Source organism: Filicampus tigris, chromosome 13 (genome assembly GCF_054856515.1).
Source record: "Filicampus tigris isolate MCC_2025a chromosome 13, RoL_Ftig_1.0, whole genome shotgun sequence".
NCBI classification, from domain to species: domain Eukaryota; kingdom Metazoa; phylum Chordata; class Actinopteri; order Syngnathiformes; family Syngnathidae; genus Filicampus; species Filicampus tigris.
Window position 1 is genome coordinate 23,206,062 of NC_141229.1, and position 25,253 is coordinate 23,231,314.

The 25,253-nt window shown below is 43.7% G+C and overlaps 1 protein-coding gene across 2 annotated transcripts in view; it reads left to right on the forward strand.

The window, feature by feature from the left end:
* Nucleotides 1-25,253, forward strand: part of syne3 (spectrin repeat containing, nuclear envelope family member 3) — a 209,222-nt gene that overhangs the window by 138,832 nt on the left and 45,137 nt on the right. For both annotated transcript variants that reach the window (XM_086048603.1, XM_086048604.1), the window contains exons 10-12: nucleotides 7,299-7,460; nucleotides 7,835-8,007; nucleotides 24,253-24,712. In XM_086048603.1, the coding sequence (XP_085904729.1) occupies nucleotides 7,299-7,460; nucleotides 7,835-8,007; nucleotides 24,253-24,712 (795 nt within the window). The remainder of the gene's footprint in view (nucleotides 1-7,298; nucleotides 7,461-7,834; nucleotides 8,008-24,252; nucleotides 24,713-25,253) is intronic.

Consider the following 25,253-nt stretch of genomic DNA (forward strand, 5'->3'; position numbering starts at 1 on the left):
CGTACCCCTTCCCCGTTGTTTGAATTATACTACTGCACCTTTTCTTGAACCCCCTCAGGGTTGCTATTGGAAGCTTCAGTTCTGTCGTACTATTTTGGCATCGCCATTTCTGCTGTAACTCCACTAAAAAGGGTGTCTGTCAAATTCTTCACTGACGGTCAAGTATTTTCAGATACTATAAATCTGCACCCACCTTCTTGCCAGACTTTTGCTCACCTTCCCCGGAGGAGAAATCAGCAGAAATGACCTTCTTACAATGTTATAAGTGTATCCACGTGCTCCTCTCTGCAAGCTTCACAGCAGTTGGAGTTGTCAGCAACACTTGATATGGGCCCTCCCACGTGGGAGAGTGCCAGTGTTTTCTCTTAATGCTCCGGACCAGGACCCAATCTCCTGGCTTCACCAGTTGTTGTGTCTGTTGGGAAACACAATCGTTCTCAGGTAATTTAAGTTCATCACGTTTCTCTAAAGTCTTTCTCATGTAATCAGCCAAATTCGCCTCATCATCCAGTTCCCAGTGTTTAGTGAATAACGGTAGTTTATAGGGCCTACCGAAAAGTACTTCAAATGGAGTAGGCCCAGTTATACTAGTAATGTTGATATACAGTTTAACAAGATCAACGCATTGCGTCCAAGGTCTACCTGTTTCCTCCATGCATTTTTTCAACCTATTCTTTACAGTCCCATTCATCCTTTCCACCAGACCAGCACTCTGTGGATGATAGGAACAATGACGCTTTAAGTAAATATGAAATAACAGACCTATTTTGTCAATAACTCTGTCAACAAAATGTGTCCCATTGTCACTATAAATTGTCTGCAGAATACCATATCGCGGTATAATGTCTTTCAATAAATTCAATAAAGTCCACATGAATTCTCTGAAAAGGATAGGTTGCCGGAGGAAACGGACCCCGCATTGGACGCAAGTTACCTTGTAAATTGTGCCTGGCTCAGGTCAAACAAGCCATACAAAAATTGTTTTTTTAGAAGAGGTTAAACCCATAAGTCGTGTAATGTCTGTTTACAAGAGCCACCGTTCCCTCAGTCGAAACATGAGACACCCCATGGCTTAATATTGCTGCCCACCTGAACACATTTTTGGTAGTATGGGTTTTCCCTCTGGGCTGACATAAATATTTTCCCGCAAGGTTGCCCCTTGTCAGTCCAGAGTTTTTGTTCTGTCTGTGGACTCTGCTGTTGCATATCTATCAAGGTTTGGGTATTCAATATTTGTGTGTCAGAATATGGTCTGATAACCCCGCGAAGGGCTTTAAAGCCGCTTCTCTAGCTGTTTTGTCTGCGAAAGCATTCCCCAATGACACACTGTCTGTCCCCGATTTATGTGCGGCACACTTACATATTGCAATGTTGCGTGGTAACTGTTTCTACAGTTAAAGGCAAATCCTTTAAGTCAATTCTACATTTCGTTGATTTTTTTTTCAGCCAGTTCCTTGTCACCTGCCTCCTCACTGCCACCGGCCCCCGTCCTCTTTTCTATGAAACAACACCTTGTCCAACTTACTTGGCCCTTTCTCATGCTTCTGCACCAACACTCTCCAAAAGTCTACGTCCTCATACCCATCCTTTCTCATTTTCGCTTCATTGTTTTTACGTTTAGTCCATATTTCATACTGCAGGTTCACAAATTTTTGTGTGTTAAGCTGGAAACTGACTGACTGAATTACGGTTTATACAAGTCACATGCTCGGCATCGATATGCAGCAAAGCAGTGTTCCACAATCTATACCATCCTTTCCCCTTGAAGAGACATGACAGAGAGATGTGACAAGGCCCACGACTCTTAATTGCTTGTGTGTGTGTGTGTGTGTGTGTGTGTGTTTTGTCTCATTACTGTTTAAGAAAAATGTAACCCTCTCTTGCTACCCCGTTTGTGTACATGTTGTCTAAGCATTATTCCATCATGAAAAGTACTTGCCATGTCTTTCTCGTGTACACATTGTCTAAGCGTTATCTTATTATGAAAAGTACGTCCCGTTATATTAATGCATTATCTCTGTCTATTTTCTGCTGTCCCATTAATTATTCCCACCAATCAAGAACTTTGAGGGTGGTAAGCACCAAGATTCTCAGATCAATGTGAACCATCACTCCTATTTTCTCCACAATTTGGTCAACAAAACGGGTACCACCATCATTGTACGTTTTTTAGAAATGCCATATCTGGGGATGATATCCCTGCAAAGTGCTTTTGCCACCGTCAACGCGTCTGAACGTTTGGTATGGGGAATAGTTCTAGCCATTTTGAAAAAGCATCTATGATGACGAAACAATAGTTTTCCATTCAACTCAGCAGCCCATTCGTATGGATATTTCGGTAAAATAAGTAATCCTTTTGGCCATACACAGATGTCACCTGGTAATGTCGCACCAGTGTTTTATTTTATCTTATTTATTTATTCTTTTTTTTTTATTCAAAGTTCTTGTTCTGCCTCAGGACTTTGTTGTTGCATGCCATTTAATATGCCCTTGTGTAAATTTGTATGTCTTTCACTGCTAACACATGCGTTTATCCTGTAGCTGGGTCTGTAGCTGTCTTAACCTCAAATGCGTTCCCATGGGACACACTGTCTGTGCCTGATGTGTGTGTTGCACACTTGCAGACGGCCAGAGTGTGTGTGCCAGCTGCATTGCGTCTAAAAGCTTTGATAAGAGTTCTGCATGCATAACTGGCTTGCCCGTTGATGTTACCATGCCTCTAATTCTTCCAATACCATGCAAAGGTTATTGCCATTATGGCAAACGCGAGAACTGGAGTTATTTCTGCCAACACATGCACTGTAAAAATCAATGAGTTCAGTTTATAAAGAAAATAAATAAAAAATATGGAAACTCGTTGCCTTAGAAATGATAAGTAAATGTAACTTGAACTCTTTACGTGTAAACAAGCTATCAATTCTGAGTGCACAGTACTACCACCAACTTAATTATTTTGAGTTTTTTAGTGCTAAATGGTTACAAGGGCTAACACTTGTAGCGCGCATCTACGTTTGGTGATCAAAGTGCTTCACACAGTGTACCTCATTTACGTCCTGATAATGAATGGATGGATGGATTTTATATTTAAAAACCCATATGCCAACAAGGATATATTAGCTATTGCATGCAATAAATGTTTTTGTAACAGGAAAACAATAAAAATGTGAAGTTCCAAAGGGATAGATAGCATTTCACCGTAAAAAAAAATCCAGAAGTTCTAAATATTTAATTTGTTTAAGACATGTAAACTCAAGACAATTGAGTGAATTAATTTGATCGTCAGGAATTACTAACAACTTAATTAAAATGAATGTTTAGAACAAATTATCAAAATGTGAGTTAGTTCAACACAATACTTCTGAGTAATATGAATGTTTGTGTTTACAGTGAGGCAATCATGTCTTCCTCCATCCTCAGGAAGTAGTAACAATGTGGCTGTGTTTAACATCGTGCGTCTCTTTAGTTAGACGTTGTCTCAATACATACAAGGTAAATGTCTCGCTAGTGATAAAAAGATAAGATAAGAATACCTTTATTGATCCCACAGTGGGGAAATTTTCATTGTTACAGCAGCAAAGATATAGGTCACACAGGGACGGCGGCATAATGTAGCCATTAATGTATAACATTGTCGGCAAACATTCGGGATCAAACCTATGTAAATATAAGCAGTCACATGTGTATATACACATGTATATACACACCAACATACATCTACATAAAAAGTATGAGGAACACTCATTTTGGCCTGTACACAGTACAGAGGAAAAATACTCTATGTAAGTGACAGTGCTGCAGTGCTGTAGTGAAATGTAAGGAACAGCATTGGTTAAAAATAAAACTAGACTAACAGTAGTGGGGAATGTTGAGTATTGCACGGTATTACAGTAGTGGGGAATATTGGGTATTGCACGATATGAGCTCAGGTGCAGGACTGCACAATTGCACCAATGTCCGCCAGTTTGTAGAGACTACACAATGTTCTTGTTAAAGAGTCTGACAGCAGCAGGCAAGAAGGAACGGCGGAATCTCTCCTTTGCACAGCGAGGGTGTAATAGTCTGTCACTGAAGGTGCTGTGGAGTGCTGTTAGGGTGCCCTGGAGGGGGTGGTCCGGGTTGCCCAGCATTGATGACAGCTTGGCCAACATCCTCCTGTCCCCCACCGAGTCCACAGAGTCCAGGGAGCAGCCCAGGACAGAGCCGGCCCTCCTGACCAGTTTGTCCAGCCGCTTCTTGTCCCGGGCCGAGACGCCGCCTGCCCAGGTGACCACTCCCTGGAAGATGACCGATGCAACCACCGAGTCATAAAAGTTCCTGAGGAGTGTCCCCTGAACCCCAAAAGACCTCAGTCTCCTGAGTAGGAAGAGTCTGCTCTGACTCTTCCTACAGAGGGCGTCTGTGTTGTCGCACCAGTCCAGTTTATTGTTCAGATGAACACCCAGGTACTTGTAAGTTGAGACTCTCTCAACATCTGTTCCCCGGATATTCACTGGTGCAGGTGAAGAGTGCTGGCGCCTACCGAAATCCACCACCATTTCTTTGGATTTCCCCGCATTGATCAGGAGGCGGTTCTGCTGGCACCAGTCCACAAAACCCTGAGTAAGTTCTCTGTACTCCCGATCATCTCCGCCTGTGATGAGGCCGACAATCGCAGAGTCGTCAGAGAACTTCTGCAGGTGACAGGTAGGGGTGTTGTAGTTGAAGTCCGAGGTGTAGAGGGTGAACAGGAAGGGAGCCAAGACAGTTCCCTGTGGGGCCCCCGTGCTGCAGAGGAGCACGTCAGACACACAGTCCTGTGTCCTCACATACTGTGGCCGGTTTGTGAGGTAGTCCTGGATCCATGCGGTGAGGTGGTGGGCCACCCCCGCCCGCTCCAGCTTGTCTCCCAGTAGGGTGGGCTGGATGGTGTTGAAAGCACTGGAGAAATCAAAGAACATGATATTAACAGTGCTCCCCACCTTCTCCAGGTGGGAGAGTGAAGTGTGGAGGAGGTAGATGATGGCATCATCCACACTGATACCAGGCTTCTATGCGAACTGGAGTGGGTCCATAGAGGAGCTCACCAGGGGGCGCAGGTAGACAAGGACCAATCTCTCCAGGGTCTTCATCAGATGAGACGTCAGCGCCACTGGTCTGAAGCTGTTGAGCTCCTTCGGGTGGGGGGTCTTTGGCACCGGGACCAGGCAGGATGTTTTCCACAGCCGGGACTATGTCCAGCTTCGGGCTCAGGTTGAACAAATGCTGGGCGATTCCACACATTGGTTTGCGCAGGATTTGAGGAGCTGGGAGCTGATGCCATGTGGACCCACTGCCTTCCTCGCATTCATCTTCCTCAGCTGGTTCTTCACCTGGGATGTTGCGAGGGACAAGGCTGAGCAGGAGGGAGTGGTGGCTATCTGATGTGGCCGGGAGCTGAAGACTGTGGGAGGATGTGGCGAGGCGGTGTCGTTCACAGCAGCAGGGGTGGGTGGGGGCTGCAGCAGGAGAGGCTGGGCGGGGGCAGGCCTCTGATCGAATTGAAAAAAAAGTTCAGATCATTTGCCCACTGCAGGTCCCCGCCAGTCTGGGTCTTAGATTGTCCGTGGCCTGAGATGGTCTTCAGGCCCCTCCAGACTCCCCTTGCATTAATCTGCTGCAGCTGCTCCTCCATCGTCTTCCTATAGGACCTTTTCCCCTCTCTGATCCTCCTTCTCAGCTGGCGCTGCACTGTCTTCCGCTCCTCCATGTTACCAGACACAAAAGCCCTCTTCTTCTCCTTCAGGAGAACTTTAATGTCCGGTGTGATCCAGGGTATTTGTTGGAGAAACATCTTACTGTTCTGGTGGGTATGGTGTTCTCGATGCAGAAATTTATATAGTCTGTAACAGTGTTCGTTAGACTATTAATGCTGGCTGGTCACAGCTGGCTGCCTGCGGACCAGAGGTTTGTACACAGGCTGGAGAGCCACGAGGTTGTGATCAGCTTTGCCCAGTGGGGGGGAGGGACAGTGACGTGTATGCCTCATTGGTGTTGGCATAGAAAAGGTCCAGTATTTTATTGTCTCTGGTGTGGCAGGTGATATACTGTGCGAATGAAGGCAGAGAGGAGGCAGGAGAGGCATGATTAACGTCACCAGAGATGAAGACCAAGGCATTTGGGTGCTGTGTTTGTAGCCTGCTCACAGCTGCAGTCAAGACATCACAGGCTGTATCACTGTTGGCAGAGGGGTAGACGCACACCGTCACCGCAATCACATGACTGAACTCTCGCAGGATGTATTATGGTCTCATGCCAACTGCTAACAGCTCAATGTCTCAACTGCAGAGCTGCTCCTTAATAATGATGTGCCCAGATTACACCACCTATCCTTCACAAACACAGGCAGCCCTCCCCGTTTCCTCTTCCCACTCTCCAGCATCCTGTCCGCACGTCGGATTTGGAAGCCGTCCAATTCTATGACCGCGTCCGGCGTTAGCGCTGTTAGCGACGACTCCGTGAACAGCATGTCAAAATGTTCAAAATGCGTTCCAAAACAACAGGCCTGGCTAAAACTTGTTTTTCCTTGAAAAAGTGACCTTTAAAGCAGAAGTCAACACAAATATATTTTTTTCAAGAATATGTTCTATGCAGGCCCACTAGTTGAAACAAGGCAAGATGGTTAATATGAAATATAAGTTACGCAGCAATCTCCACCCGTTTTTAACCATCTCAGGGTGTGGCCATTTTGTCACTTCTGCCGACTGAAAATGACATCACAGACCCTCAGGTCTCAGCGATGGCTAAAAACGGGTGGATTTTGTTGCTTGCCTTGTTTTCCACAAACACAATATTAATCAGAATGCTGTGTTACAACTAAAGGGCCTGCATAGAACATATTCTTAAAAAATATGTTTGGGTTGACTTCCTTAAGCATAGGTCTCCAATCCTGTTCCTCGAGGGCTGGTGTCCTGCCTGTTTTCCATCTCTCCCTGCTGCAGTCCACACCTGATTCAAATGAGCGTGATTTAGTGATGATTGGTGATTCATTATCCAGCTTCTGCAGACCTTGCTGATTATATCGTCATTTGATTCAGGTGTGTGGCAGCAAGGAGAAATGGAAAACAGGTAGGACGCTGACCCTCGAGGAACAGGATTGAAGACCCATGTCCTTAAGGAACACTGATGCCAAATACCATGCTTTGTATCACAAAGTGCACAATTCTACCAGGAGCCTTCAAATTGTATATGCATGAAAAACTCTGAAAATTATGGAATATACAAAGTGATGGATACATTATGAGAAATTACACTGGTAAAGTATTTGTTGTTGTTGTTTGCAGGTAAATCTGCACGAGAGTGAGGAGAGTATCAGAGATCATGCAAATTTCCAAGAACATTTCCTGAACATAGAGAAATGGTTGATTATCATGAAGCAGAAGCTGGAGTCCTTCCAGAGCCCTACAGGAGAGTGGAGAGTAGAAAGTCGCGAGCATGAGGCCCAGGTCTGAATCTTCATGCTTATAGCTTTTGTTGATATTGTCCCAATCCATGTAGTCAGGTATTTTGGTAATGTTTGTTTACTTTCTCAGTTAAAGGTTAATTTAATTACCACACCACTTAAAATATGGATCTTAAGCAATTCAATGGATCTAAATACCTAAATATATTATTACGCAAGTCACTTTCAGGATATGTGTACACAAAAAGACAATGTTTGATAGAAACATAGATTTTATTAGAGAGATGAAGAATATTGTCTAACAATACAATTGTGGCTCTGCTCTTACAGATCTTGGTATTCAATATTTTCTGCATGATGATAACTGAGCTGATACTGAGTGTTTTAGTTTTCTTCTTTTTCTTTAACTGACGCCAGAGAGCACTTGGAGAGTTTCCGGAGAAGGAGATCCAGCTAAAACGGATGGAAATGCTGGGTCAGACTGTTTTAAAAAGGACTTCGGAGGAAGGAAGAGTCCTCATTGTGGGTGATATGAAGCGTCTTCAAGATTCATGGTTGGCATTGTATACCATGAGTCTCAATATTCACAGGTAAAACAAGAAGAACATACAAGACAATTTTGCTTGTTAGCTGCTAATCAGATTAAAGGAGTGTCAGGTTCATTAATTAGACATTTCATAACACAACACCAAAAGAGGAAGACACTCAGTTCCTTGTTACCAGCTCATGAGGAGAACGGAGAGAGAGCACCATTTTCCGCTTCCCGCTGTCCTCGTGAATGAGAACGTCTCATACGTTCTAACCTTATCTCTCCGTAACCTCTCTTTATTAACGTTCAGGATTCCCTGGTTACATGGGTGTTTCCAACCTAAGGGGCGGGGAACTTATGCAAGCCATTGAAAACACTTGTACTTGTTTCTCTATGTGTGTGTATGTGAGTGAAAGATTCCATGGCAAAAACATTCAGTCACATCCACAACCTTCTAAACCTTCACAGATGGTGTCAACAAGTCTGCTATTGATAGATATGAAAGCAGAAGCAATTTCTTCATTACGAGCACATAGAAGAGAGCAATATAATTATTTGCAGGCAAATATCACATCGTTCTTATATGTAGTTTACAATACACATCCATCCATTATCTATACCGCTTCTCCTCACAAGGGTCGCGGGGCGTGCTGGAGCCTATCCCAGCTGTCTTCGGGCAGTAGGCGGGGGGCACCCTGAATTGGTTGCCAGCCAATCGCAGGGCACACAGAGACAAACAACCACACTCACAATCACACCTAGGGGCAATTTAGAGGGTCCAATCAACTTACCATGCATGTTTTTGGAATGTGGGAGGAAACCTGAGTACCCGGAGAAAATCCACTGGCACGGGGAGAACATGCACACTCCACACAGAGAGTCCGGGGCCGGGATCGAACCCACAACCTCTGAACTGTGAGGCGGACGTGCTAACCAGTCGTCCACCTTGCCACCCTACAATACACATATATATTGTAAACTACATCACTCAAACATATGTTCATTTAGCATAATCAGCAAATGTGTGATAACTATTTTATAATAATTCCTTCGAGGAGCCAGTACAAAACAATTCTGGTGTGGTTTTCAAAGTAGCACCAGAGGTTGTTGCTCAGTGCTTTTGGGTTGGGACCGACCGGCGATTCTAGGATTTATAACTATTAATTACTGTGTTATCAATAGAGCCCATAGAAATACAGTATCATTGCACATGTTCTTTAGATGTAGTCACATTATATAACTCAACACAACCTTTACCTGATTAAATAGATCCAACAAAATAAACATGATATGGTTTCTGGTCGGAATATGCCTGTAAAAGATGAAAGAAAATGTAGTGCAATTTCTACTTTATAAAGATGCTCATAACACTCAAATCTATTCACAATAAAGTATGTTTCTGGCTACATTGAATAGTTGCTAGTGAATCCACAGCTTGAAGAATATAAAGTTATGCCTCACCAAATAAAAGTAAGACAGAAGGACTTCATATTTTCTTGTCTGTACAAAGGATTCACCACTCCCTGTAACGCGATAGTGCAGAGAGCTGCTTCAGCCAGTGTCGGGAAAGATCCGTTTAGGTTGTCAATGCCCCGATTTTAGGAAGTCTGTCCTGTTTACGTCAGTCCGTACGTTCACCAAATAACCAGAATAGAGGTAAGGGGAAGGTCTGACAGCTCCCTTTTTACAGCAGCTCTTTCCTTTAATGATCTAGTGCACTTGGTACTCACCTAAATAAGCTGCCCTTGTTTTGGGGCTAGGGACTTGTTTTGATTGTTTAACTCAGGGGTGCCCATTACGTCATTTTTGTAGGCCTTGAGCTATTACATATACCACCAAATTTTCGTTGATCTAGGTGAAAAGTACAACCGGGGCTGAATTTTTCAACATTTCTAGGGGAAGCTAGCGAGCCATTTTTTTTTTAAATTGCACAAAAAAATATTGATTTCGCCAGGCCTGATGTATGTGCAAAGTTTCGTGAGATTTCAATCACGTTCAGACCCGCAAAATGAGTTGTTTTTGGGCAAACTGCCTGTTGCCATGGCAACAGCTTTTCACGAAAAATCACAAATTTCGTATTTTAATAATACAAAGTACTAAATACTCTTCCGAGCAAAGATGAGGTGGACCCGGTTAACCTTCTAAGATAAAAACATCAAAGAATAAAACATGTACCTCCTTCAGCTACCAGGTGATGCTACCACTAGGAGGAAAAATAAGTTCATAAATGTCCTCAGCCCTTGGCTATTATCAAATATGAAAAATTTGGAGAAGATTGGATGATCTGAGTCAAGGTAAAACTATATTTATTGTCACGTTGAATAATCAGAGTTTGCGGCACCATCACAAGGCCTCGCCCTTTTGCCGAAAAGTCACAATATTCGGTGTAGAGCAAGATCAACATCTTGAGGCTTTTCCGACACATTTTCTGATTCGTTCAACGGGCTCCCTGCAGTAAATAGAAAGATTAAAAAATGACATTTTTGTCGCCACTAGGTGGCACTATATGTATAATTGAATATTATCATATAGATGTCTTCAGGTTGTGACTCTTTACGTAGAGGTGAAGTTTGGGATTTTTTGGAGCATGTGCAGGGGAGTTATTAAGGTTTTTCTTCTGTATGACGAAGGAAAAAAATTACATCAAATTTGATGCCCGCCCCCGTCATATAGTTTATAAAAAACTAAAAAAAAATTCCCCAGTTATTGCCCCTGGTCTTAAGATGATGTATTCGAAGTTTGAAGTCAATTGGAATAATCCTCTGGGACATGGGTGCAAAAGTATGCACCCTGTAAACGTGCAAAAATGGTCCAAAATTGGACATTCAAAAATTCATAGCACACTTCCTGTACACTTTAGACTATGGCTGCAATGGACTTTTTTGTACGTCTCATGGTGCTACACGCCTGCCAATTTTCGTAGGCCTAGGTCAAACAGGCTGGAATTCTATTTTGTTTTCCTACTCTAGGTGGCGCTACAGAGCCATTTCGTTTGCGTCGTTAGCCAGTAGGTGGCGCTGCCAATACGATGAAAAATAAGTTTGGAGATGTCTTCAGGATTCATGTTCAGACCCTTAAAATGAGCCTTGTTTTTTTGGCGAACTGGGTGTTCACGAAAAAATACAAATTTCGTATGTTAATATTAGGACAGCCTAAACACTCTTCCAAGCAAAGATGAGGTGGACCCGGATAACCCGCTAGGATAAAAACATAATACAAAAAAACCATGTATTTCCTTCAGCCACTAGGTGGCGCTACCACTACGATGGAAAATAAGTTCGTTGATGTCTTCAGCCCTTGGCTATCATCGAATATGAAAAATTTCGAGAAGTTTGGATGATCTGAGTCAAGTCAAAACAGCATTTATTGTCACGTGCTACAATCAGAATTTGTAGCACGGTCAAGGCCACGCCCTTCGTCAAAAAGTCACAATATTCGTAGAGCAAGCTCAACGTCTTGAGGCTTTTCTGACAAAGTTTCAGTCAGATTCGTTCAACTGGCTCCGTGATGTATATGGAGATGTAAAGAAATGACAATTTTGGTCACCACTAGGTGGCGCTATATATAAAATAAAATATTATCAAACAGATGACTTCAGGTCATGACTCTTTACGTACAGGTGACGTTTTTTTGGAGCATGTACAGGGGAGTTACTAAGGTTTTTCTCCTGTATGGCGAAGGAAAAAAATTACGCAGAATTCGATGCCCCGCCTCCGTCATATAGTTTATCGAAAACTCAAAAAAAATTTCCCACTGTTTGCCCCAGGTCTTAAGATGATACATCCGAAGTTTGAAGTCAATTGGATGAATCCTCTGGGCCATGGGTGCAAAAGTATGCACCCTGTAAATGTGAAAAAATGGTCCAAAATTGGACATTCAAAAATTCATAGCTCACTTCCTCTACATGTTAGAGTATTGCTGTAATAGACTTTTTTGTACGTCTTGGGGGGCTACACGTGCCTGACAATTTTTGTAGGCCTAGGTCAAATGGGCTGGAATTCTGTTTTGTTTTCCTACTCAAGGTGGCGCTACAGAGTCATGTTGTTTGCGTCGTTTATGGCGAATTTAAAATATCACATTTTTCGCCAGACCCGATGAGACTGCAAAGTTTGGTGAGCTTTCGCTGCTCGGGCCCTTACTAGAGCTGCAAGCAGCTATAAAGGGCCCTCCAGCCCTGGCAACGTTGGGATGCTCGCACATCGGAATTAAATTATCGAAATTATCACGTGGATAAAGCTACAGCAGCTTTTGTAGTCAAGATGAGTCCAAACTTTAAAGTAAATTCAAAATGGATGACTTCCTCTTAGGTTTATTATATGGCACCAAGAAGCTTTATTGTAGGTCTCTTTCTGTTTTACGTACTCGCAAATTTTCGTACATGTTGGTGAAGCGTGCAACCGTGGCAATTTTTCAAACATTTTCTAGGGGGCGGTAGCGAGCCATCTTTGAAAGATTTCACAATTGAATAATTCATTATTGCTTAATTTACCAGGCCTTCTATGTGTGCAAAGTTTCATGATTTTTCGTGCATGTTTACATTCTCAAAATCAGCATTGTGTTATTAGCAAACTGCATTACCATGGCAACACCTTTTTGCGAAAAATCGCAAACTTTGTGTTTTAACATCATGAAGGCCCAAACACTCTTCCAAGCAAAGATGAGGGAGATCTGGCTAAGCTGCCAGGAGAGAAACACGAACGAATAAAACATGCACTTCATTTAGCCAATAGGTGGCGCTCCCACCACGATGAAAAGTTAGTTCGTAGATGTCTTCAGGTATAGACTCTCATCAAATGTGTGACATTTGGACACAATATTATCATGTGTATCACATTACACGATGAGGGAGATGTCTTCAATTTGCTTTTAAAGTCAAAAGTCAATGTGATGCCGAATTGTAAAGTAAATTAAAAATGGCGGACTTCCTGTTAGGTTGAGCACATAGCTCCAAGGGACTTTTTTGTAGGTGTTAACCTGTTAGACATACCAGCACATTTTCGTAGGTATAGGTGAAACGTACAAGCGGGGCTGATTTAAAAATATATATATATTGGTGGCACAAGCGAGCCAATTTTTAAACAATTGTGACGTAAAACAAAAAAAAAAGATGATTTCACCAGGCCTGATGTGTGTGCAGTTTTGTGAGATTTCATGCCCGTCAAAATCAGTGTAGTTTTATTTTCGAACTGCCCGTTGCCATGGTGACAGCTTTTTACGAAAAATCACAAATATCGTATTTTAACATCAGGAACGTCTACAGAGTCTTCCGAGCAATTCTGAGGTCGACCTGGTTAACCTGCGAGGAGGAAAAGATCATAGAATAAAACATGTACTTGCTTTAGCCAATAGGTGGCGAAAAATAAGTTCGGAGATGTCTTCAAGATTCGCCTTTATCAAATGTCAGTAGATTTTTAGAAGAAATTATCATGTGAGTCAAGTTCCAGCAGCTACTGTAATCAGAGCAAATTCAAACTTTAAACTTAATTCAAACTTCCTGTTTGGTTTAGCATATGGCTCCAAGAGACTTTTTTGTAGGCTTTGAACTGTTACATATACCACAATTTTTTTATGGATCTCGAAGAAACGTACAACCGGGGCTGAATTTTTAAAAATGTATAGGGGGCGCTAGCGAGCCATTTTTACAAATTACACAAAATACTAAAATAAATATTGGTGATTTCGCCAGGCCTTATGTATGTGCAAAGTTTCGTGAGATTTCAAGCATGTTCAGACCCTCAAAATGAACGTTGTTTTTTTTGGCGAACTGCGTGTTGCCAGTGTGGACCGGTTAACCTGCTAGGATAAAAAAACATCAAATAAAAAAACATGTATTTCCTTCAGCCACTAGGTGGCGCTACCACTACGATGAAAAATACGTTTTTAGATATCTTCAGCCCTTGGCTATCATAATATATGAACAATTTTGAGAAGTTTGGATGATCAGAGTTAAGTTAAAACAGCATTTATTGTCACATTGAATAATCAGACTTTGCGGCACTGTCAAGGCCACGCCCTTCACTGAAAAGTCACAATGTTCGGCATAGAGGAAGATTAATGTCTTGAGGCTTTTCTGACAAATTTTCAGTCGGATTCGTTCAACGGGCTCCGTGCAGTAAATAGAAATGTAAAAAATGACAATTTTTGTCACCATTAGGAGGCGCTATATGTATATCATAATATTATTGTATAGATATTTTCAGGTCACGCCTCTTTACGTACAGTTGAAGTATGGGATTTTTTGGAGCATGTGCAGGGGAGTTATTAAGGTTTTTCTCCTGTATGGCGAAGGAAAAAGCGTACGCCAAATTTGATGCCCCGCCCCCGTCATATAGTTTATCAAAAACTCCAAAACATGTTCCCAGTTGTTGCCCCAGGTCTTAAGATGATATATCCGAAGTTTGAAGTCAATCGGATGAATCCTCCGTGACATGGGTGCAAAAGTATGCACCCTGTAAATGTCCAAAAATGGTCCAAAATTGGACATTCAAAAATTCATAGCTCACTTCCTCTATATGTTAGACTATGGCTGTCATGGACTTTTTTGTACGTCTTGGGGGGCTACACGTGCCTGCCAATTTTCGTAGGCCTAGGTCAAACAGGCTGGAATTCTATTTTGTTTTCCTACTTTATTTGGCGCTGCAGAGCCATTTGCGTCGTTTACGGCGACTTTAAAATATCAAATTTTTCGCCAGACCCGATGAGACTGCAAAGTTAGGTGAGTTTTCGTGCATGTTTAGGGGGACAAAAATGTGATCGAACGTGGAGAAAATGGAAAAAAAAAATCATAATATAAATATTATCAATAATATAATGATAATAATTTCTACAAAAACAATAGGGACCTCACAGTGGTTGCTGCTCGGGCCCTAATAATAATAATATTTTCTACAAAAACAATAGGATCCTTGCAGCTTTCGCTGCTCAGGCCCTAACTAGAGACTGCAATTTCCTGAGGAATTGCGTGTGAAGGCGAAGGAAGCTGAAAAGAAACTGTGGAATGCGTTGGAATCAAGTTGAATAAATTTGAATGATACTGAATAAAGTTGAATGATACTGAATGAAGTTGAATAAAGTGGAATGAAGTTAAAAAAAGTTGAATGAAGTTGAATAAAGTGGAATAAAGTCGAATGATGCTGAATACAGTTGAACGATACTGAATAAAGTTGAATAAAGAGTAACTAAGTTGAATGAACTCGATGAAAAATTGTGGAATGTTTTGGAATGAGTATGTATCGATCCAACGCAGCAAATGGGGACGTGTTGAATGTGCCATTGGAAATAAATGGGGTTTTTGGGGATGAAAAAAGTTGAATTTTGTGGGAACCATAAATGTTAGGGGCGAAAAAGATACAAGTTGTGATGGCATGAATTTTTGGAATAATTTGAAATTTGAACGGGGTGAATCGGATGGAGTATGTGGAAGTAGTTACAGTTTGTGCCATTGGAAATGAATATGTTTTTTTGGGGTGAAAGGTTGAATTTTGGGGGAACCGTAAATGTTAAGGGTGAAAACAAAAAGGAGCAGCCATGGCATACATTTTTTGAATAGTTTAAAGTTCGAACGGGGTGAATCAGATGAAGTATGTGGAAGTAGCGGCACGCCAAAGTTTTGGAGTGGCAAAAAAGTAGCAATATCATAGTAATACTAGAGAATGCAATTTCTGGAGAAATTGCGTGTGAAGGCAAAGGAAGCTGATTAGAAACTGTGGAATGCGTTGGAATGAAGTTGAAAATAGTTGAATGAAGTTGAATGACCTTGAAAAAAATCTGAAAGGAAACAATAAAAGAGGAAGTAAGGAAACAATAAAAGAAGGAAGTCAGGGAAAAAATAAGGAAAACAAAGAATGATGGAATCAAGGGAAGTGAGGAAGCAAGGAACCAAGATAGCAAGGAAAACAAGCAAGAAAGAAAACAAAAGTAAGAATACAAAATAGTAGGAAGGAAAGGATGAGGGAAAGAAATGAGGAAGAAAGGACACCAGGAAGCAAGGAAGGAAGGAAACAAGGAATCTCGGGAAGGAAGGAACCTGGGGATGAGAAATCTGTGTGTCCCAATATTTTTGAACAAAATGGCCATTTCATTAGGGACCTGGGGATGAGAAATCGGGGTGTCCCAATACTTTTGAACAACATGGCCGCTTCATTAGGGACAACTGGGGATGAAAATTCTGGGTTTCCCAGTACTTTTGAACAACATGGCCGCTTCATTAGGGACACTTGGGGATGTAGATTCTGTGTGTCCCAATGCTTTTGAACAACATGGCCGCTTCATTAGTGACTCCTGGGAATGAAAAATCGGAGTGTCCCAATGTTTTTGAACAACATGGCTGCTTCATTGGGGACACCTGGGGGTTAAAATTCTGGGTGTCCCAATACTTTTGAACAAAATGGCCACTTCATTAGGGACACATGGGGATGAAAAATCGGTGTGTCCCAATACTTTTGAACAACATGGCCGCTTCATTAAGTACACCTGGGGATGAAAATTCTGGGTGTCCCAATACTTTTGAACAACATGGCCGCTTCATTAGGGACACCTGGGGATGAAAATTCTTGGTGTCCCAATACTTTTGAACAACATGGCCGCTTCATTAGAGAAATGTGGGGATGAAAAATCGGGGTGTCCCAATACTTTTGAACAACATGGCCACTTCAATAGGGACACGTCATAATCAAAAAGCCAATTTTCTTCAACAAGGCCTAGCACCACATGAACACATGGTCAGAACAAAATGAATATTCCAAATTGTGCACAGAACTGCATCTGTATCTGAGTATCTTAAAAGATTCAGCTTACTACTGGCTCAATGCTGCAGGGAAATGTGAACGTGTGCTCCCTTCTTGCTGTACCACCAAGCCTATTTGTTTCTTGTCCATATATCTTTTTGTGGTCATACTGCAGAGCTTCATATCCTTTCTAACCTGACATATGGTCTTCCCCTGTTGCACCTCTTTCACTTCTCTTTCCAACTCCTCAAGAGGAGTTGAAACCCTTTCTGTCTTCCTTTTGTATCTGTGTGGCATGATCGATTTTGGTCGGAAATTAAGAATCGTGCATAGTTTTATTGAACAAATGTAAGAATACAATGTACAATATATATAAAATACAATAAAGTATAGTATATATGTATACTAAATAATCATAAGTTGGGGGAAGTTATGCCATTGGCACAACTTGACCCAGGTCCTTTGGCACAAATTGCCTCAAGCCCACCATTTTGAAAGAAATGCATCCCACAGCTGTTTTGAGCTAGCATCATGCTAACTGTTTAGCATCATGATGTAGCTTACTAAACCACTCAAACATGTGTGAACTGTTTTCTATAACTGTTCAAACACAGCAATCAAAAAAACATCATTGAAATTTTATTTTGGAGGGGAACAATTTTTTTTTTTGAATTTAAATGTACTTACCTATCAAGCCATGTGTATGTATCCCTTTGCAGGATGAGCGAAATGGATGCCTTTTCAAAAATGTGGTCACATAACCAACTTCTATGGTTTTCTAAATAAAAGGGGTGGCACTACTTGCCCCTTGGCACAAATTACCCTATTCTCCCCGACTGCAATACTTAAATATTGTAAAAATATTAGTGCTGTTAATCGCAAAATTTCCATAATCAATTGCGAGTAATCGTCTTTTTCAACTACAGTTTTGTACAAAGCTTAGAACCGATATGTACTTCAGTAAAATCTTGGAATTAATATTCAAAGACTGTTCTAATAGCTTTCTTTGATCCTTCAATATGATTCTTCTCCAGCTTTTGATCCGACGTGAGGCTCAAGGTTTTCTGCTGTTTTCCGGTGTCTACTGTATATAGTATTTGGGGTTTTCATTAATTGCTTTCACTTGTTATATTATTGCTGTTTAGTTGTTGTAATGTAAAGTGCTTTGTTTACAGCTGTAGCTGTTATGAAGTGCGCTATAGAAATAAAGTTGTATTGTATTGTATAAAACACAACAGTTGAACAATACACCAAAGACGTACAACGAATATGGTATTTGAAATTGGCTTTTCAAAGTGTGCAAATCATTTTAGATTTCGCCAATGAGCCATCGAGCAACTTTTTAAAGTAAAACCACGTAAAAGTACGTCTTTGCGACAGTGACTCTCCTCTAAGTTTGGCTGCACAGTGAGCAGAGGTCAGCTGCTACAGGAAGTAGATAAAACTGAGTTAACTGCGTTAATTTTTTTAGTGCATTATAAGATTTAAATTAATCTAATTAATCTCTAGTTAATGCTTCAAATTTTACAGCCCTAAAAAATATATACTTAACAAAGGCATTTGACATTTATTCAAGTGTCACGACTGAAAAGTGCATAAACTGTTCCAGTAAGTGGTCCTGATACACACAAGTGCAATAAATAAAACTCCATTCACAAAGCTCAACTTTGAGTACCTCAAATCTTCCAAAAGTACGTTATAGAACGTGCAAAACATAACATAACATAAAGTATCGATACTTCATTAACATATTGATAATTGGCATAAAAAGTATCACGATACATGGCAAAACAATATTTTTTCCGAGCCTTAGTTTTTAGTAGATTAAGATTAACAATAGTACATTACTATCTTTCAAACTTGTTTTCAGATTAGTCACTTACCATTTTCTTTTCTTTAACTATTTCAAGTCCAAGCGTGCAATAAATGACATTCCCTAGCTGACGGTGGAGCTCTGAATCAGGGCCCTGCCATCAGACCATTCTCATGTTTCTTAAACGGACACTTGGATGAGTTTAACATTGGCACTTATATAATAGGTTTGCATTGTCAAGAAGACATCAGTACTAAAATAAAAAAAAGACTCTAGTGAATTAAGGGCTTTTTTTGCGATTAGATTTACAACAAATTGGCCCGCCCCTTTTTGGAGCTTTGCTTGTTATTTTTTCGGTCTCAGCGGTCTACGTCACAGAAGGGAGGCAAGCGTGATAGTATTGCTCGCTTTGTCAGTTCTGTTGTCTAACATGGCGACCGATCGCCACCAAAATGCAAATGCACATTACTACTCTTGTCCACTTCAACCTGTGAAAGTAGAAAAGTGTTCTGCACAATAGTTTGGATTTATTGACATCAAACGTGAGCTCATCATGATCACCTCCACAAAATAAAAAATACCGTGGCGATCGCTTCTCCACACAAGCTGAAGCAGACAAGAGCATGAATGCGCACACGAACCCCGACTAGTTATATTTCGGACATTTAGCTATGCTAAACTCGTGTCAACTCTCAGGAGGCAGACGGCGGCTGGCAGCGGGCAGCAGGCAGCCATAAACATGGATCTTACCCTCACCCCTTCCCTCCCCGGCTAATAATAGGATAACGGCACGGCTAATAGCAACAACTAGCTTCAGGCCGTTACAACAAAAGGCGTTAGCACAACAACATTAGCTCCTTTCTGTCCGTCCAGCCTGCGTCTTCATGTCGCGGCGTTGCCTCCCAAGCATTCACGTGCCTTATCCGACACCGCTTGCAGCCGCCAGCTTCGGCGTGAGAGTGAGTGGGTGTCGATTTCACAAAATACCTCATCCAACACCAGGGCTGTCTTGAACGTGTGCAGCGCGGAGCAGCATGTGCTTTCAGTCAAGGCCGCTTCGGCTGTTACGTTCCAAATTGGATGGCGTGTTGTAGGTTGAAAAACTGTGCACGTCTACTCATTCCCACTAAAGTCTCTGTAAATATCATGAATGGTGTTTAATGCCTCGCCCGTCCTAACTGTGATCAGCAAAGAAGCGGTGTGCGCTTTGTCCCAGGATAAATCTATGTAGCTCTGCTCACTTACACATTTCCTCATTCGCATATAAATCAGCCACAGAGAGGATAATACTTTTGATATGTTTCAGTGGTCATTAATAGGGGTGTCCACATAAATATTGGTGCTAATTGATCACCGTTTTTGGACGGTATAAGCAATGAAAGTATCGTATTGGCCCGAATATAAGACAGCCGTGATTATAAGACGACCCCCTCTTTTTCAAGACTTGAAGTTTGAAAAAAGTTTTTTTGAACACCAAATTAATTTTTATACAGAAAATAATTACAGTACATCTGAAACAAATGTTTATAACAATGTATTTGAGAGAAAATGCATGTTATTTTGCCTCATTCAGATCTCAATATCTCAACATTTAAATATGTAAACTAAAGTGCAATCACATTCGTAAATGAATGGCTTCTGGTTTTTGAAATGTAAATAAACCAATCTATTGTGATCAACCCCCCATGCGCCGTCACCTTATCGTGGTTGAGGGGTTTGCGCGCCCCAATGATCCTAGGAGCTAAGTTGTCTGGGGCTTTATGCCCCTGGTAGGGTCACCCATGGCAAACAGGTCCTAGGTGAGGGACCAGACTAAGCACGGCTCAAAATGACCCCTAATGAAGACAAACATTTATGGACCACGTTTTCCCTCGCCCGGACGCGGGTCACCGGGGCCCCCTTCTGCAGCCAGGCCTGGAGGTGGGACTCGATGGCGAGCGCCTGGTGGCCGGGCCTGCACCCATGGGGCCCGGCCGGGCTCAGCCCGAAAAGGACACGTGGGTCCCCCTTCCCATGGGCTCACCACTGGTGGGAGGGGCCAAAGGGGTCGGGTGCCGTGTGAGCTGGGCGGCGGCAAAAGACAGGGACCTTGGCGGTCCGATCCCCGGCAACAAAAACTAGCTCTTGGGACATGGAATGTCACCTCTGACAGGGAAGGAGCCCAAGCTGGTGTGTGAGGCTGAGAGGTTCCGACTAGATATAGTCGGGCTCACCTCCACACACAGCTTCGGTTCTGGTACCAGACTTCTCGAGAGGGGTTGGACACTCTTCCACTCTGGAGTTGCCCAGGGTGAGAGGCGCCGAGCAGGTGTGGGCATACTTATTGCCCCCCGGCTTGGCGCCTGTACATTGGGGTTCACCCCGGTGGACGAGAGGGTAGCCTCCCTCCGCCTGAGGGTGGGGGGATGGTTCCTGACTGTTGTTTGTGCTTATGCACCAAACAGCAGTGCAGAGTACCCACCCTTTTTGGAGTCCTTGGAGGGTGTGCTGGAGGGCGCTCCACCTGGGGACTCCCATCGTTCTGCTGGGGGACTTCAATGCTCACGTGGGCAATGACAGTGAGACCTGGAGAGGTGTGATTGGGAGGAACGGCCCCCCCGATCTGAACCCGAGCGGTGTTCAGTTACTGGACTTCTGTGGCCATCACGGATTGTCCATAACAAACACCATGTTCAAACATAAGGGTGTCCATATGTGCACTTGGCACCAGGATACCCTAGGCCGCAGTTCGATGATCGACTTTGTAGTCGCATCATCGGACTTGCGGCCACATGTTTTGGACACTCGGGTGAGGAGAGGGGCGGAGCTGTCAACTGATCACCATCTGGTGGTGAGTTGGCTCCGATGGTGGGGGAAGATGCCAGTCCGACCTGGCAGACCCAAACGTATTGTGAGGGTTTGCTGGGAACGTCTGGCAGAATCCCCTGTCAGAAGGAGTTTCAACTCCCACCTCCGGCAGAACTTTTCCCACGTCCCGGAGGAGGCGGGGGACATCGAGTCCGAGTGGACCATGTTTTGTGCCTCCATTGTTGAGGCGGCCGATCGGAGCTGTGGCCGCAAGGTGCCTGTCGTGGCGGCAATCCCCGAACCAGCGGTAAGGGATGCTGTCCAGCTGAAGAAGGAGTCCTATCGGGCCTTTTTGGCCTGCGGGACCCCGGAGGCAGCTGACAGGTACCGGCAGGCCAAGCGGAATGCAGCTCTGGTGGTTGCTGAGGCAAAAATTCAGGTGTGGGAGGAGTTCGGGGAGGCCATGGAAAATGACTTCCGGATGGCTTCGAGGAAATTCTGGTCCATCATCCGACGTCTCAGGAGAGGGAAGTAGTGCACCATTAACACTGTTTATAGTGGAGATGGGGTGCTGCTGACCTCAACTCGGTACGTTGTGGGTCGGTGGGGAGAATACTTCAAAGACCTCCTCAGTTCCACCTACACGCCTTCCACTGAGGAAGCAGAGCCTGGAGACTCTGAGGCGGGCTCTCCTATCTCTGGGGTTGAAGTAACCGAGGTAGTCAAAAAGCTCCTCGGTGGCAAAGCCCCGGGGGTGAATGAGATCCGCCCGGAGTTCATAAAGGCTCTGGATGTTGAGGGGCTGTCATGGTTGACACGTCTCTACAACATCGCGTGGACATTGGGGACAGTGCCTCTGGATTGGCAGACCGGGGTGGTGGTCCCCCTTTTTAAGAAGGGGGACCGGAGGGTGTGCTCCAATTACAGAGGGATCACACTCCTCAGCCTCTCCGGCAAGGTCTATTCAGTGGTGCTGGAGAGGAGGGTCCGTCGGAAGGTCGAATCTCGGATTCAGGAGGAGCAATGTAGTTTTCGTCCCGGCCGCAGAACAGTGTACCAGCTCTACACCCTCAGCAGGGTCCTCGAGGGTGCATGGGAGTTCGCCCAACCAGTCTACATGTGTTTTGTGGACTTGGAGAAGGCGTTCGACCGTGTCCCTCGGGGAGTTCTGTGGGGGATGCTTCGGGAGTACGGGGTACCGCGCCCCCTGATAAGGGCTGTCCGGTCCCTGTACCACCGATGTCAGAGTTTGGTCCGCATTGACGGCAGTAAGTCGGATTCGTTTCCAGTGAGGGTTGGACTCCGCCAAGGCTGCCCTTTGTCTCCAATTCTGTTCATAACTTTTTATGGACAGAATTTCTAGGTGCAGCTGAGGTGTCGAGGGGGTCCGGTTTGGTGGCCTCAGTATTGCATCTCTGCTTTTTGCAGATGATGTGGTACTGTTGGCTTCTTCAAACCGCGATCTCCAACTCTCGCTGGAGCTGTTCGCAGCCGAGTGTAAAACGGTCGGAATGAAAATCAGCACCTCCAAATATGAGACCATGGTCCTCAGTCGGAAAAGGGTGGCGTGCCCCCTCCGGGTCGGGGATGGGAATCTGCCCCAAGTGGAGGAGTTCAAGTATCTTGGGGTCTTGTTCACGAGTGAGGGTAAGATGGAACGGGAGATCGACAGGCGGATCGGTGCAGCGTCTGCTGTGATGTGGACCCTGTATCGGTCTGCTGTGGTGAAGAAGGAGCTCAGCCGAAAAGCGAAGCTTTCAATTTACCGGTCGATCTACGTTCCTACTTTCACCTATGGTCATGAGCTGTGGGTCGAAAGAACAAGACCTCGGATACAAGTGGCCGAAATGGGTTTCCTTCGCAGGGTGTCCGGGCTCTCCCTTAGAGATAGGGTGAGAAGTTCGGCCATCCGGGAGGGACTCAGAGTCGAGCCGCTGCTCCTCCGCATTGAGAGGAGCCAGTTGAGGTGGCTCAGGCATCTGATAAGGATGCCCCCTGGACACCTCCCTGGTGAGGTGTTCTGGGCATGTCCCACCGGCAGGAGACCCCGAGGACGACCCAGAACACGCTGGAGAGACTATGTCTCCCGGCTTGCCTGGGAACGCCTTGGTATCCTTCCGGAAGAGCTGGAAGATGTTGTTGGGGAGAGGGAAGTCTGGGCTTCCCTGCTGAAGCTGCTGCCTCCGGGACCCGACTTCGGATAAGCGGGAGATAATGGATGGATGGATGGATGGATATTGTGATCAAACAACAAAATTGGAATAACTGCATTAACCATCAAAGTGAAGTCTAACTGTAGTTTTGAAACAAACCTGAATAAGGAAAAAAATTGCAATAAAATAATGCAAACTGGTTTAACTTGAGAGTAGCTGAGATCTATCATGACAGAACATTACTCCTCACAAACAATTATCTGCCTCGCTGTGCTCAGTGTCGCTGTCCTTAATCCCATCCTCTGGCTCCTCCCATAGCACGTCAGCCTCACGTGACAGGGGGTGCTTTGACCTGCGGAGTCAAGTTCAGCATTCGCTTCAATGATATCTGGCGCCATCAAGCGTCGTGAATGGGTATAATGTCTAGACCCCGAATATAAGACGATCCCCACTTTTTCAGTCTTATTTCAATGCTAAAAACAGCGTCTTATATTCGGGCCAATACGGTACAATGATTTCCAATGGAGTTTGTAATCGGTCCTTTCAGTGACTCTGACCGAACATGGAGAGAACGGTAGGGGGCCTTTCCTCTTTAAAAGAAGGCGTTATTCAAGAAGTCACTTATTTCCTAATTTCTCCAAAATGAATTGATCAAATAGAAAATGACAACTTTTTTAATTTTCCTGATCAAAAACTATACAAAATGAACTTGTTCGTGAAAACATGGCCATCCCAACCCAAGTATCCCTTTAATACACCCAACCTAAGGATTTAAACTAGTGGATAATGCATTTATGAAAGTTACCATTTTATTTTTTTTCTCCTAGGCTACTGAATGGCTCCAAAAATGAGGCACAATCAACCCTCACAGAGAACAGTGTCGAGGAGGCGGACAATGGATGCACTGGTTATACTGACCCTCAACTCATAATGCCTGGAGTACAGGATGAGCATCCGAAACAATCAGAAAAAGGCATGGACAGCCACAGTTCTTATGTTGGAGATGTAGATGATTTGTCTGTTTGGACCGTTCTCAGTCAAGGAGGTCAGCAGCCTCTTGCTGAAGACTCTCCAGTGGATACAGATCTGAGAGAGAGTGACAGTCATACTTTGACCACAGCTAGTAGAGGAGCAGTTTTGGTTATCAGTGATAAGGAGGGCACAATGAGCCCAGAAAAAGGAGGTATGACAATGAAGGAGAGCCTGAGCCAAGGTAGAGGAGCTTTCATGCGTTACAGACCTGATCCAGCCAAGCAGCAAGCCAGCACATCAACTCAAGGCGCAATGGTATGTTAGAAAATCTATCCAAACCAACATATTACATTAGGCACAGTAATTGTTAAATGTACACACCAGAGGTGTAACCATAAATTGACAATTAATCAATCACCAAATTAGTCAATAATTATTTGAATCACTCAAAGGAGTTCTCCACAGTTTCAATCTGGTCCTGGTCCAATGTATGCTGCTCGGGAAAGGCGGGACATTCAGTACAATACTTCAAGCTTGTTTTGATGAATCACGGGAACAGATGAAGATGTCGTCACCGGCATGTGCATAGTTTTGACCAACCGAGCTCTGTTATCTCGATGGTTAGCAAAGATGACATCACGGCTTTGAGTGACAATTGTCGTTTTTGCAATGTAGCTTTACATCTACGCTTACTAGGGATGCTCCAATCGATCGGGCACCGATCATTATCGTCTGATTTTCGTGAAAAATTACGTGATCTGAATATTCGATTAAAGCCTTTTATTGCCAATCAAAACATCCGATCTCCCGCAGCTCATGCTTCGGAGCCTACAGCCGTGTTGCGTCCCTCCCCCTC